The 14597-nt window shown below is 39.0% G+C and overlaps 1 protein-coding gene across 4 annotated transcripts; it reads left to right on the top strand.

The window, feature by feature from the left end:
- Positions 1-9304: 9304 nt before the first annotated feature.
- On the top strand, positions 9305-11151 carry lyrm9 (LYR motif containing 9). Of its 4 annotated transcripts, XM_083549638.1 has the most exons (5): positions 9411-9441; positions 9510-9549; positions 9618-9754; positions 10468-10560; positions 10845-11151. In XM_083549638.1, the coding sequence occupies exons 3-5, from the start codon at positions 9629-9631 to the stop codon at positions 10908-10910; spliced, it is 285 nt and encodes a 94-aa protein (XP_083405764.1). In that variant the 5' UTR covers positions 9411-9441; positions 9510-9549; positions 9618-9628; the 3' UTR covers positions 10911-11151. The 4 variants fall into 4 exon arrangements, with proteins under 4 accessions (XP_083405766.1, XP_083405764.1, XP_083405763.1 ...); XM_083549637.1 differs by having other exon boundaries at positions 9417-9549; XM_083549639.1 differs by lacking the exon at positions 9411-9441 and having other exon boundaries at positions 9466-9515.
- The last annotated feature ends 3446 nt before the right edge of the window (positions 11152-14597 follow it).

Genomic DNA, 14597 nt, shown 5'->3' with positions numbered 1-14597 from the left:
CTTATTTCATTTCATCTTCTCCCGCTTATCCGTAATTCGGGTTACGGGGGCAGCAGTCTAAGCAGATTCCCCAGACACTTCTCCGTGTCCAGGAATCGGGCTGTCAAGGCCCCCGCCTTCGACTGCTGCCCAATCCTCTCAGCACCGGTCCCTTACGGTCCCTCCTGCAGGTGGTGAGCCCACGGGAGGGAATTCCTAATTATTAATAATCATATTTTCTCACCCTTATCAATACAGAGTTAGATAAATTGGCTTCATTTCAGAAGCATGCATCATTGCAACATGCCTGAAAAGCGTATAAAACAAAATGCTGTTTACTCGATTTCTGTACTAATTTCTTACTAGTCTGAGCATCTGGTCACTTTGCGGATAATTCAGTTGCAGAACAACAAGAGCAGTGAAGAGAACTGAACACAGATGACACTTTAATTTAGTTTCTTTTATTTAGGTACAGGAGGTGAGGTGAGGAGGCGCAGTCCGTGTTCACACTCATCCCAAAAGTGTTCAAAAGGTTTAAGGTCAAAGCTCTATAGCAGGAGATCTTCCACTCTAAACTCATGTACTGATGCTTTGTGCACAGGGGCGCTGTCATGCTGGAACAGTGTGGGTCTCCTAGTTCAAGTAAAGGTAAAAGTCTTAGGAAGAACCCCCTATGGCAAGAAATGTTGGGTGTCCTGGTATCATTATAGTGTATATATTTAGTATATAAATCATTTAAAGTGATGCAAATTTTGTCTAAAAAAAAAAAACTGTTTATGAAGAAAAACTGAACATGTAAAAAAAAAACCTACATAGAGACTAATAAAAACATATGCTGTGTTGAGAATACACACACACACACACACACACACACACACACAATGTGCTGAATAATAGAATGTGTGTGCGTGGGTGTTTGTTTTCTTGGAAGAAGGTGTTGCCACTAATGAGAAGAACATATCTTTCATTTAAATCAAAAGGCAGACCCATGGAAAGTATGCAGAAACACTACGGTTTCGTCATTGTTCAGACTGTCATTCACATTAAGACGACAGATTTGCGATGAGATACAAAGAAAGAAAAGAAAAGATGAAAGAATTGCACATGTACTCACACAAACATACGTCCTCAGGCCATGCAATGGTGCCTAGAGAATGTGGATGTTGCTTCATTTCTTTTAAAACGTTATCATTTCACGCTTTCTTTTGAATCTCTAGGTTCATGTGAAGGAAAAATTGTTACCACTATTTTTCCTTTACGGGAACTTAGAGATTCAATGCTATAAAGTTTTAAACCCTATTGAACACCTTTGGGATGGATTGTTCACCTTCTCACTTTACTAACCCCCCTGTAGCTGAATGAATCTCACACAAATCTCCATGAAATCTAGTAGAACATCTTCCCAGAAGTGTGAAGGTTATATGAACTGCTAAATTCAATGTAGGATGTTCAAAAAGCATTTACAAATATTACATATAATCCATATAGTGTATCTTAACTATTGCATAGCATAACCTTTCCCCAAAACAAGCCAAAACCTGATATTACTCTCTGTTTACATTTATACATTAAATAAAGTTTAATTAATTATTTATTACTTACTGTTTTTTTTTTTTTTTTGTAGATCTAATAACCAAATTCTAGATTCTGATTGGACAGAATTTATTATTATTATTATTTATTTTATTTTTTTACAGCAACCCAAACAACTGTGTCTTGCTGCCAATCTTGTATATATTAATACACTGGTTTTAATATGTTGTCATTTCTACAGTAACTTGTCTGCTGAATGGAATTCTGTCAATTCAATTCAATCCTGAATTGGATCTGAAGGTCATGAGTTCAAATCCCTATCGCTCCTGGGCCCCTGATCGAGGCCCTTAACCCCCCCATACAGTAGCTTCTCAGTATGAATAAGAAGTCACTGTGGGTAAGGGCACCATCCAAATGCCGTAAATGTAATATTAAATATAACGAGAAGTTTATCGGAATGTTCTGAAAGGCGTTTTCAATGTCAGTCAAGCTAAACAAGAGTTTTAAGACTGAGGACTTTTCCGATTTCTCTGGAACACGACAAGCTGCGTTTTATTGATTTTTATTAATGGAGAAAAAACGAGATTCTACGAGGCAACATTGTTAATGAATGCATTGTTGCCTTATTGCTGTTAAAGGACTAGAAGACCTCAATATTTGCTGCTATATATACACAAACAAAAAAACAAGAACTCATTCACACACACAATGACAGCATGAATGAATGCTTTGGGAATGAGAACCTGTAGGTGTCTTCAGCTCCAGCACTGCACAGCAATATTAGCTTATAGTTTTAGATCAACTCTCATTGCTAGAAGTCTAAACAAAGGGGTAAAGAAAAGCTAATAAAAGACAAACAATGAGAGACTTGAAGCTGCTCACGTGGGGCTGGAACGGGTTCAAGAATTCACATTTTAGGTGAACAACAGAAGCCAGATGGAGATATTTGGTAACAGGACAAGACACAGCCTTGCCTCACATTGGAAAATTTGAAGTTGTGTAATGTCATGTCTGGTTCATGAGCAGATCCTTTCTTTCTCCACACACTATAGTTGAGGTTATTTTTAACTCCAGAACTTTTTTGTGGCTGAATTTCAATCTGGTTTTCTGCTGATGAATGATTTGCATCTTGTGGTATGGCCTCTATATATTTTTCTCAGGTTTTCAGGTACAGGTTTTTTTTAAGCTGCCAACACAATTCCATCATCAACTGTTTTACTTGGCTGGCATGCTTGATGGTTGGTTATTAGCATGCCAGTGCTTTCTTTCTTTTCAGGGAATTCAAAATGTCAATCTTATTTTTTTCTTAGCTTCAAAATGACTTGTTGATTTCCCTTTCTGGTCTCCATATTACCATCATCAAATGTTTTTCTTGGTTGCTATGCTCAATGACAGTGGGTTCTTACTTTCTAGTAAGTTAAAAACATCTACATTTCTTTCTTCTAAGCTTTTTCTCATGTTGGTCTACATGTCGGTTGCTTCATATTGAACCCAGGTCTCAATCCAAGAGTGACAATCAAATTGTTAAAACAATCAATCACAGTGCACACCAAGACACATCAGGACACCAGGAACCATCTAAAAGTGCAGGGTTTTTTTAAGCTGCCAACATGATTCCATCATCAACCCTTATTCTTGGCTAACATGCTTAATGGTTGGTTATTAACATGCCAGCGGTTTCTTGCTTTCCAGGAAATTCAAAACGTTATTTTTTCTCTGCTTTAAACGACTTGCTTTTCTCCCATTGACTGGTCACTGGTCTCCATGCTGGTAGTTTCAAAATGAACTCAGGTCTCAAACCATGTTTAGACATTTAGCATCAATGGTTAAAACAAGAAAATCGGAAAGGTCACACCAGGACAACATCTATTAGTCAACAAATATTTTTGATCACCTGAGAAATGGGTGTGAACAAAAAATAGGTGCTATGTGCCAACTAGGACACTTACATAAGCAAAATATCAGGAAATTTAAATAAAAACTCTGGTCTATCATTTAACATTCAAACCTAAATGTTTTGCTCATACATTTTTCCCAGCCCACAACAAGCTTTGCAAAATATAATAGGAGTCCAAGAGACACGTGCGAATTAAACACGTTGTTAGTCTTTAAATATTGTAGATCGTCAACCGTTAATATTAGGCCAAGCTTTGGAGAGTTGGTACAGCACTCTGTGGAACAAAACAACGTTTCTACAGGACAAAGGTGCTACGTCAAAAAATCGCTAATTCATTTACTCCTTAACTAATCCCTATATAGTGCATGGAAGTGAAGTTTACTATACAGGAAGAAGGAAATTAAAATGAGTAAACAAATTTGGACATCTCAGACGAGGGATGTTGTGGACAATTTGGTCAGAAATATTACACCTACTCTGTATTAACATCTGCGGTGTGGTGTAAAAAAATGGACATTATTGTAACTGTAATGTCTATTCACCATTATGTTTATTATATAAAATATAAACATTTTATCATTTTTGGAAAACTGTAAAAACAGAATAAAAAAATCGACAAGAATAAACAAATATGTCAATATCCATTATATACAGGACATTTTCAGGGTTTTCCTGTCAGTGTCCTCGAGCTGACGCCAGACATAAACGACATTAAAATCTTAATAATTTTCCAATTTTCTCATTTCGGTTTTGGCAAAACTTTCCCTGAGTTGAAGATATTCTTTTGCATTTCATGTTGAAGTATGAGGAAATAGTCCTTTAGTGAGTGTACATCGAATGTAATAAAATAAGAGTGCCTTGTGGAAACAGAGCGTAAAAACAAAGTTTTTTTATTTAGAAATTTGATCCACCAAATGGCTGAAAAAATGAGGTGAGTATAATTAACAAAATGGTGCAAAATAAGCGTTCTGGGCACATAACCCAGAGGTCGATGGATAGAAATGATCCTCTGTTACAGACTTTCCCTTTAGAAGTGGTAGATAGTGGTTAAGGCTTCTCTGGGTAACTGATCAGAAGCCCCAGAATCACCAAGCTGGCATTGTTGGACCTTTAAACATGGCCCTTTACCTTCTCTACTGCAGGGGTTCTGTATCATGGTTGTAAGGGCAAAGGCATTGTTCATATACGAGGTGGTATCAAAAAGATCAGCTCATCAAAAGTTTCACAAAATCTGGAGAAATCTCTGTGCTAAAATCAATATCAGATGCCCTGATCTTCGGGCATTCTGGTGGCACTGTATTTAAAACAGTCATGATTCTGTAATATAAATTACTGCATGGGGTCATTAACACCTTCAGAAATCATCTGTGAACACAGTGTGAGATGTCGTCCACAAATGCATGTTCAATCTCTTTCATGCAAAGAAGAAGGTATGCCTTGAACATGATCCAGAAACTATTCCACAAGAAATGAGGTCTTCAGAGGTAAAAACTGAGTTCAGACCAAGAATAGGCATTCAGAGATATTAACTGTTGAAACAATAAATTTTTCAGGACACACCTGGAGAACACGAAAAAGCTTTCAGTCACGTTTTACATACAGGTTTTGTGTGTCTGTTTCCCGCAATCTTTCTTTCATCATCTGCTGTTTAGTTAATTGAACTAAGATGTTTGATGTCAATTGTTTGGGTAATTTTAAGTTTTCCTCTTGTCTTAGCTTCAGAATAACCTGTGGTCCTTCAAATTGAACCCGAGGGTCAAACCAAAGTTACATTTTTTAGAGCTTTTATCTGTCGAAAAACATGTGATCTAAAAGGACACACCACCTGGCCGACAACTGATACAAATCTCAAATCATGTCACAAAAATGGGTGTGTTCAACCAAATGGTGTCATGTTCCATATCTAGATAACATAAATTTCAGGTGATTAAAAGTAATATACTGATCTGTTATCTCCTATTTATCTTTTAATGTCAAACTCAAATGTCCCTTTAACCACAGCGAACAAAAACAAACAGGTTGTCATGCAATCGCGGAAACCACATGCTCGCAAAAAAAAACGTGACGAACCACGTCATCGCAAAAGCAACAACTGAACACTTTTATGGGTTTTTATTAGTCCTTAAATATCAGAAATATCATTGAAATATCTAATATCTGACTATTATTAATTGTAAACCAATCAGTGAATCGGAAAACCTTCACCCCTGGTGGTTATTGGTGATGTTGTTGACTGTTGTTTTAGAGTTTTAAGTCTCAGCACTCACGTTTTTGCCATCATCTGCCCTTTTTGTTCTTCGTTGCCCTATTTGTTGTCTGCCAGGGAAACCTATGTGCCAAAAAAGACACCAGTGGTTTCCCAATGAGTTTTTTTTTTTTTTTTTTTTAGCTCTAAACAATTTTTTTTCTTTTCTCAGATAATAAATAAATAAATCAAATATTGTGGGTCATGTATGGAAGCACATTGGCTAATTGCGACTTTATTTCTCTCAGCTCCGACTTTTTTTCTCACAAATACCAATTTATTCTGCCAATTTAGACTTTATTTTAGCCAATTTCTTACTTTATTTTTCGCAATTCCGACTTTATTTCTTGTAATTCTTACTTCTCTGCTGATTCTGACATTTTTTTTCTAACAACCAAGACTAAACCTTGAACTATCACCTCTACTCCCGCTTTAATGCTATAATGCAAAACAGACCGGATCAGTCCAGGTACAGGATTGCAATCAGGGATGTGTATCTCCGCATCATGATGCATTGTCAGTGATACGATATATTAAATATACACAATGAAGCAGCTACCGAAGCGATGCGATACGATTCACCCCTAATACGATGCAGTACGATCCGATTTCAATTCGATTCAACACAATTCCATTTGATGCGATACGATGTCATGGAAAAAAATACGACGCTATGCAATTCAGTATGGTACATATAGTTCACTTTTATTTTGTTTTAGACAGATAGAAAACTGTAAATCACTGACGTATGGCCCTTTTACAAACGGGCCTTTGTTTTTACCGATGCAAATATGTTAAAAACGGTGCATCGCAATACAAATGGAACAATGTTTTCAAACGATGCATCACATTGTTAACTTTAATGCAAATGCACCAATGCAAATCTGTGAATCTTACCATCTCTAATATAAAAATATGCTAAATGTTTAAAAACATGAGCAGATTTTTACTTTCTTTACACTTTGAAAAAGAACTGGCCTTCTAAAGCTTACTGGTTGTTGGGAAAAAAATGCCTTGCAAACTGATTCAGACCCCTGACCAATGTATCTCATCTTACCGAGTTACTAAGAGCCTTTTAGAAGGTTCATGGACAGAGTACAAATAATATCCCTATGTTTCTGAGAACAGTTGGATCAATGATCAGGAGATAAAAGCTGAACCCCAGCGTTCAGGCAACTCAGCGCCATAACAAGGAGATTTTTGCCAAATACGACTTTGTTTCTCGCGATTCTGACTTTTTTTTTTCTCCACAATTTTGACTTCGTTTCTTGTTATTCAGACGTTTTTCTTGCAATTCGGAATTTTTTTTTTTGCCAGCGTCACCCCTCTGTGGTGCTAGAAAGCTTTACACATCAAAAAAAATAAATTAGGCTACAATTATTAGATTGACCTGTGAAACAATGAATTAAATTGTAGAGGACTATTTTAGGCGTGGCTCCACAAGCCGCCCTGTGCCGTACATATTGTAGCTGTAGCTCCTGTCTGTTATGTACAATGCACTGCATTGTAACATTAAAGCGGGAGAAGTAATAGCTCAAGATATGTCTTGGTTGTTAGAAGAGAACTCAGAATTGGCAAAAAATAAAGTCGGAATTGCGAGAAATAAAGTCAGAATTTACGAAAAAAATAAAGTCGGAATTTGCGAGAAATAAAGTCGGAATTGCTAAAAATTCTGTAATAAGGCAAACTTAGAATTTTGGTTTTCAAGTTGTCCTGTTCAGAGCTATTCGTTGTTGGAAAAACTCCATCTGACAAGGCACATCTAGCCAACGCTTGTCACACGTGCTGAAATTTCTTATCATTCGTAAAACGTGTGTGTTCAACCAAACGGCCCCGAGTGCCAAGTAGGACATGTATATCATTCCGTATTCATCCATTGCTCCTAACCACAAATGTCATCTTCAGCAATTTTTTTCCTGGCCACACCAAACCTCCTTTTAATAAAAACTGTTAATAAAAAAACAGTTCATCATGCAATTTTTTTTCTTTTACGTTTTCTATTATTAATCTTCAAATATCATAGACGGCAATTCATCAATACACAATATGTGGACAAAAGTGTGAACACCTGACCATAAGATCTTGATGTGCTTTTTAACAATCCCATATTTAGCCTTCACTCTTCTGTGAAGATGTTCCTCTAGGTGATGTGAAGAGACCTGGAGTGCAATCAGCATTCATTCCCCCAAAGCTATACAGTATAAGAGATCAATATCAGGCCATTCAATATCTTCAATATCTTGTTTCTGGATACTTTTGTTTAGTGATGCAGTGGGGATGGTCAGTACTTAAAATGTTGGACTCCTGTTTGGAAAATTTTGAGTTCAAATCCCAACACTACAACTTCAAATTACTGGGCCCTTAATAAATGAGATAGATGTAAGCCACTCTGAACATCTACACATAAGGGCGTCATTGTAAATGGCACCAAATGGCATATGTGTAAATGCACTGATTCTGAGGACAAAGCTATTGTTTAGCTAAACTTCACATAATGCAATTATTACAACTACTAAATCAATTAATTGCTGAATTATTCAGTCTGCTGTTACATTTAAAGACTGTAAGATTTAATATTTCATAAAAGGCCAGCTAGGTGTGTTGATTTCTTCTGTCACACACACCTCCCGACACACTGTCAACACCATGCTGACTAGCGTCTTTGATGCCCTGGGGTTTTCCTCCTCCTGAACAATGTGAGCATTCAGTCATGACATTAACACTGCGTTCTTCACTCTGCCAGCTGGACACTTAAGAACCACCGATCCAGCCAGACGCTTGGCATCGGAATCCTGGGAATGACCACTGACCTATTCCAACACATCAAAAGCATGCCTACGTGTGGGTTTGCACGGCTCAACACCAAACGGGTTCCTATATACATAATAACAAAGAACGATATAATAGCCCTGTAATGCACTTTGGGTCCACTAACGAGAGTTATAGAACTAGACCAGGTGATATTCTTCTTAAATCTACATCTTATATTATTAGATTCTGTCATGAGTAAAATAGTTGATGTAGGTGAAATAGTTATATATATATGTGTGTGTGTGTGTGTGTGTGTGTGTGTGTGTGTGTGTGAATGAAAACATGAGTCTTTAATTTTGACAGTATAAAGTATTAAACAGAGGTATTTCAAACCAAAAATATATTTAGTTAAATAATTTTTCAGGATTTGGTATTTTTCAGGGTTAGTGGTATTAATAGAAGCAGTAGTATAATTAATAATATTGTTAGTAGTATTAAAATTAGGATTAGTAAGAGTAGTAGTAGTTGTAGTATTTGTGGTAGTATTGATTGTAATAGAAGTAGCTGTAGTATTAGTACTAACATTAATAGTAGCAGTTATATTATTAGAATTAATAATAGTAGTTGTAGTATTGGTGGTCTCATCAGACAGACAGACGGATAGACGGATAGATCTTTGTTGTCATTGCATAGTACTAATAAAAGTAGTTGAAATATTAAGAGTAGTAGAAGTAGTAATATTTGTATTAGTAGTGATATTGGTAGTGTAAATATGAGTAAAAGTTGTTGTAGTAGTTTATGTTAGTGTTAATGTAAAAATAAGACTTTTAGTTTGATATTATTTCAAAGCCAAAACGAACACGGGAAGTACTTCAGGAACCCAAACACACCGTTTCTGTTTGTATAAAGTGCTATCAGGGAGCAGACGCTGCAGTCGGGGGTCGGTATATAGGGAGCAGACGTTGCAGTCGGGGGTCGGTACAGGGAGCAGACGCTGCAGTCGGGGGTCGGTATACAGGGAGCAGACGCTGCAGTCCGGGGTCGGTATACAGGGAGCAGACGCTGCAGTCCGGGGTCGGTATACAGGAAGCAGACGCTGCAGTCAGGGGGGTCGGTACAGGGAGCAGACGCTGCAGTCAGGGGGGTCGGTACAGGGAGCAGACGCTGCAGTCGGGGGTTGGTATACAGGGAGCAGACGCTGCAGTCAGGGAGTAACGGTGAGAATGACCCCACTTCCGGGAGCTGAGCTGGTGCGGACCCCGCTGCAATTGTACCGCTACTTGCTGCGCTGTTGCAAACTGCTGCCCAGTGCGGCTGTGCAGACCCACTACCGTCACACCGTCCGACAGGTACCGAACTCCTCATACTGACACCACCCCTACCGCAACCACGTGGGCCATCCAGAAACACGTGCACAACACTTACAACAAACCACGTGCATAGTCTGCACATTTTTTGGGCTTGTTATGGTTCCCGGGTATGGCTGCAAAGTTTTCTAGAGTGAAATGTGAGGACATGTGTCTAAAAGCTTGGGCCGAAATTTGTTTTGCAACAGGACAATGATCCCAAGCTGAAGCAGGACAGCTACAAAACAATGGCTGTAAATAAAACACAGACAGGTGCAATTGAATGACGTTCAGCCAATCTGAAATAGTCGCAGGAAGATGACGTCAGAAACGACGTTGCATGCTTTTTCAATTAATACATTATTATATTTACATGGCAGATTTTTTGAGGACGTTTTTGGGAGGTAGGAGGAAACCAGAGAACCGCAGGGAGAACATGCAAAACTGGATTCGATCCCAGAAGCACAGTTTCACTAACCAAGTAGTTATGCATCTAGAAAATAAAATTTGAAAATAAAATTTTGCATCCACATGCAACAAACTTCCGATGTATTTGATCAAAGTAATGGTTCTTTGACCTAGGGTTTAAAATAATAATAATAATAATAATATGTAGTTAATATAAGTGCACATTGTGGCTGGAGGACATCATGACATCACAGACTAGTTTGCAGGAACATAGTTAATTTTCTAACAGATTGTAATGTTGTGTACAGAGTTACAACAGCCACGCAGATGAGGACGACCCGGACCGAATCCGTGCGATCATCCAGAGAGCGATTTCTGACGCTGACTGGATCTTAAACAAGGTGAATCAAATAAATCGAAATCAGAAGAGACGTAAGGCAAAGGAAAACATTGTAAAGCCTCTGGAATGTGACTTATAGTGCAATATTTTATAGGAATGAAAAAAAACTTGGAAGGTTTTGTTGATTCTGATTGGTCATTGGTTAATTTTCTATGACATCCAAACAGTAGCAGTGCATTCCAAACTTCTCTTCATCGCATCATCCTGGTGTTGATTATTCTCCTATAACAGCATCTGATTTCTCTGCAGAAGTGTATTAACTGTTCTCCGTTTTTTTCCCCACAGTATATCAAAAAGACAGGATCTCCAGGTCAGGACGCAACAGCGCAAAACAACTCTGATCGAAGCTGATGCTACTCTGCTTTAAAGCTCATAGAAAGCACATGTAATTGTGCTTCTAAGGCACCATTTTGTACATAAAAAGCAGTTAATACTTTCTGAACTACTGTATGTGTGTATGTGGATATTTTGTACAGACGGGTCAGTGGAACCATTAGCTCGCTGGAGGACCTCCATCGCATCTTGTTAATACTGTGTATATTAAATTGCACTGTATATGATGAATATATAATAAAACATCTTACTAAATAAATATATGGTGCTTTTTTTTTCCACATTTGAACACAAAAGTTTTCATCCTGTAAATAATATATAAAGTAGTAATAGTTTATAATTATAAATAGTAATATAATTCATTTTCTTCTCAGACTAATGACTATCTTGGTCTTAGTTAGTTAGTGTGTCAAGTCAAGTCAAGTCAAGTTTATTTGTATAGCGCTTTTCACAACAGACATTGTCTCAAAGCAGCTTTACAGAAAACAACAGTGAAGGTGAATGGTGTGCGTTTGTCCCTGATGAGCAGCCGTGGCGACAGTGGCAAGGAAAAACTCCCTTAGATGATATGAGGAAGAAACCTTGAGAGGAACCAGACTCAAAGGGGAACCCATCCTCATATGGGTGACATCAAAAGTTTGGTCATAAATCTTTCAACAATACAGAACAATTTGTGATCATCATAGATCCAGCATCAGCTTCTCCATGCCAGGGCCTTTAAACACTCGGCATCTACTTCTCCATGATCATCCATAGGTCCATAATCTTCACGAGGTGGGACGTGACTGGAGCTGGCCAAACCTCAGGAAGCCTCGGGATGGGGAGAGAAAGAGAAGCAGTGGAGAGGAATTAGCGTGGCTGCTGTTCATGATATTAACAGCACAAGTTGATAATGTGCATGTGATCAGATGTTCTGGAGCACAAGGTTGTGATGTGATGTGTGTGATGTGTGTTATGTGTAGGCTTTGCTAAAAAGATATGTTTTTAATCTGCACTTAAACTGGGAGAGTGTATCTGAACCCCGAACACTGTCAGGAAGACTATTCCAGAGTTTAGGAGCTAAATGTGAAAATGCTCTACCGCCTTTAGTGGACTTTGCTATTCTAGGAACTACTAGAAGCCCAGAGTTTTGAGATCTCAGGGAGCGTGACGGATTGTAGCGTGTTAAGAGACTGGATAGATACATGGGAGCCAAACCATTTAGTGCTTTATAAGTGAGTAGCAGTAGTTTGTAGTCTATTCGAAACTTAATAGGAAGCCAATGTAGGGACGATAAGATTGGGGTTATATGATCGTATTTTCTTGACCTAGTAAGAACTCTTGCTGCGGCATTCTGAACTAACTGAAGCTTGTTTATTAATGATGCAGGACATCCACCTAGTAATGCATTACAGTAGTCTATTCTAGAGGTCATAAACGCATGGACGAGCTTCTCTGCATCAGATATAGATAACATATTTCTTAGCTTAGAAATATTTCTAAGGTGAAAGAAGGCTGTTTTTGTAACTTGATTGATGTGTGTGTGTTAGCAGTTTTTGGTCGAGAGCATTCGGGTGTGTTAACTCAAAGCCTAGGAGGAAAGACATCAGCAAGTAACTTAGAGAAGCAACTGTTGCTGCCCATCGATGTGGGAATTGTTATCAGAAATGTAATATTATGGAAAACATTCAAGACAGTTGGCAACTGGTGAGTGAGCGTCCCAGCAAATATTTACCACAAGGTCAGAATGCTCAAGGAAATTGAAAAGAAAAAAAAAAAAGCAGGAGATACATCTCAGGTTCTACAGGCCTCAGTTAGCATGTTAAATGTGAAAGTTTATGACGGTACAATTAAAAAAAGACTGATTGAGTATTATTTGTTTGAAATGGTTAGCAGGAGGAAGCTTTTGTTACTTTAAAAAAAACATGGCAGCTTGGATTAGGTTTACAAAGTTGCATGTGAGTAAGACATTTGGAATGATGTCATTCAGACTGTTGAAACAAGAAATGAAGATGTTTGGCTTTAATTCACAGCGCCACGTTTGGCGGAAACAAAAAAAACCCCACCATATCGGCCACAAACACCTTATACCACCTTTAAAGCATGGTGATAAATGGTTGGATTGTTGTGCTCATTATGTCTCCTGGGTATGGCTGCAAAGTCTCCTAGAGTCAAATATGCAAGCACAACCAGGAAATCTACAAATGGATGGATGGAGTTCAGTAGTGTGATGGTGGATGGAAAAAAGCCGGCCCTGAACCTGCTGGTTCTGGTGCTCCTGTATCTCCTTTTTGATGGAAGGCGGTTAAACAGTTTGTGACTGGGATGTGAAGAGTCCTTGATGACGTTGTGAGCTCTGCACAGATATCTGCTGTGGTGAAGGTGTTCAATTGCAGGTTGGGTGCCAGTGATGCGTTGGGCGGTTTTGCAGTGATACGTTGGGCGGTTTTGTGAACATAAAGCCCATTGCAGGGTTTTATTGGAACATCCATACCATACAGAGCTGTTTTGGTGCCAGGACAGATCCTCAGAGATGTGAACTCCAAAGAACTTAAAGATGGAGGCCCCTTTACCTCAATTGCATTGATGAAGACTGCTGTTAGATTTCCAACAGTCCACAATGAGCTCTTTAGTCTTCATGGCATTGAGGGTCAGGTTCTTGGTGGCACACCATGCTGTCAGGTTTTGGATCTCTTCCCTGTAGGCCAATTCGTCATCATTGCTGATCTGGCCGACCATGGTGGTGTCATTGCATACCTGGTGAATATGCTGAAGTTATGCAAAGCACACTCATGGGTAAACAGTGAGTAGAGTAGTGGGCTCAGAACACAACCCTGTGGTATGCCAGTGTCCAAATGAGGGTTGAGGATGCCTGTTTGCCCAACCTAACAGACTGAGGTCTGTTGGTGAGAAAGTCAAGAATCCATTTGCAAGTGGAGGTGCAGATACCCAGGTCACTGAGCTTAGTGATCAGTACAGTAGGGAGGACTGTACTGAATGCAGAACTAAAGTCAATGAACAGCATTCTGATACATGTGTTGGTTTTTATCCAGGTAGGTGAGGGCTGAATGACGCACTGTGGAAACTTCATCCTCTGTCAACCTGTTTGGGCGATAGGAAAACTGGTGTGGGTCCAGTGTAAGTGGTAGTCCCACAGTGAGGTGATTCAGAACCAGTTTCTCAAAGCACTGCACCAGTTGTCCAGCGCATGCTCTGAGAACACGTCTCAGTATGGTGTCCAGACCAGCTTCCTTACTTGCATCCACTCTGCTAAATGCTAAATAGACGTCCGTTTTCGAGAGTGACAGTGGACTGTGAGCAGTAGAGGAGCTTAGGCACTGGTTTGATGCTCTGTTGTAGTCCTCTGCATTGCCAGATTTAAAAAATCTTTAAGCAGGAGACAGACCTTAGATAGTGGCATTCTCAGAGCACGTGTTGATATGGTCCAAAACGGATGATGTGTAGATGTCCAGGTCTGTGTGAGAGTCCAGTGTGGCCTGTGAGGCGAACATGTTCCAGTCAGTATCCCGAAGCTGTTGCTCTAGAGAAGAAATGTCCTACTCTGGCCACACATTTACAGTCCTCACAGCTGGTTTCACCCATTTGATCAGTGGTATTTGGGTAGCACAAAGAACAAAGAGCGGTGATCAGACTGACCCAAATGGGGCAGGGGAATGGCTGTGTATGCATCAGGTATGTTTGTGTATACCTGATACAGTGTATTGT

This window comes from Silurus aristotelis, assembly GCF_946808225.1.
Source record: "Silurus aristotelis genome assembly, chromosome: 8".
Lineage (NCBI taxonomy): Eukaryota > Metazoa > Chordata > Actinopteri > Siluriformes > Siluridae > Silurus > Silurus aristotelis.
The sequence above is the reverse complement of the archived record's forward strand: the minus strand, read 5'-3'. Positions and strand labels throughout refer to the sequence as shown.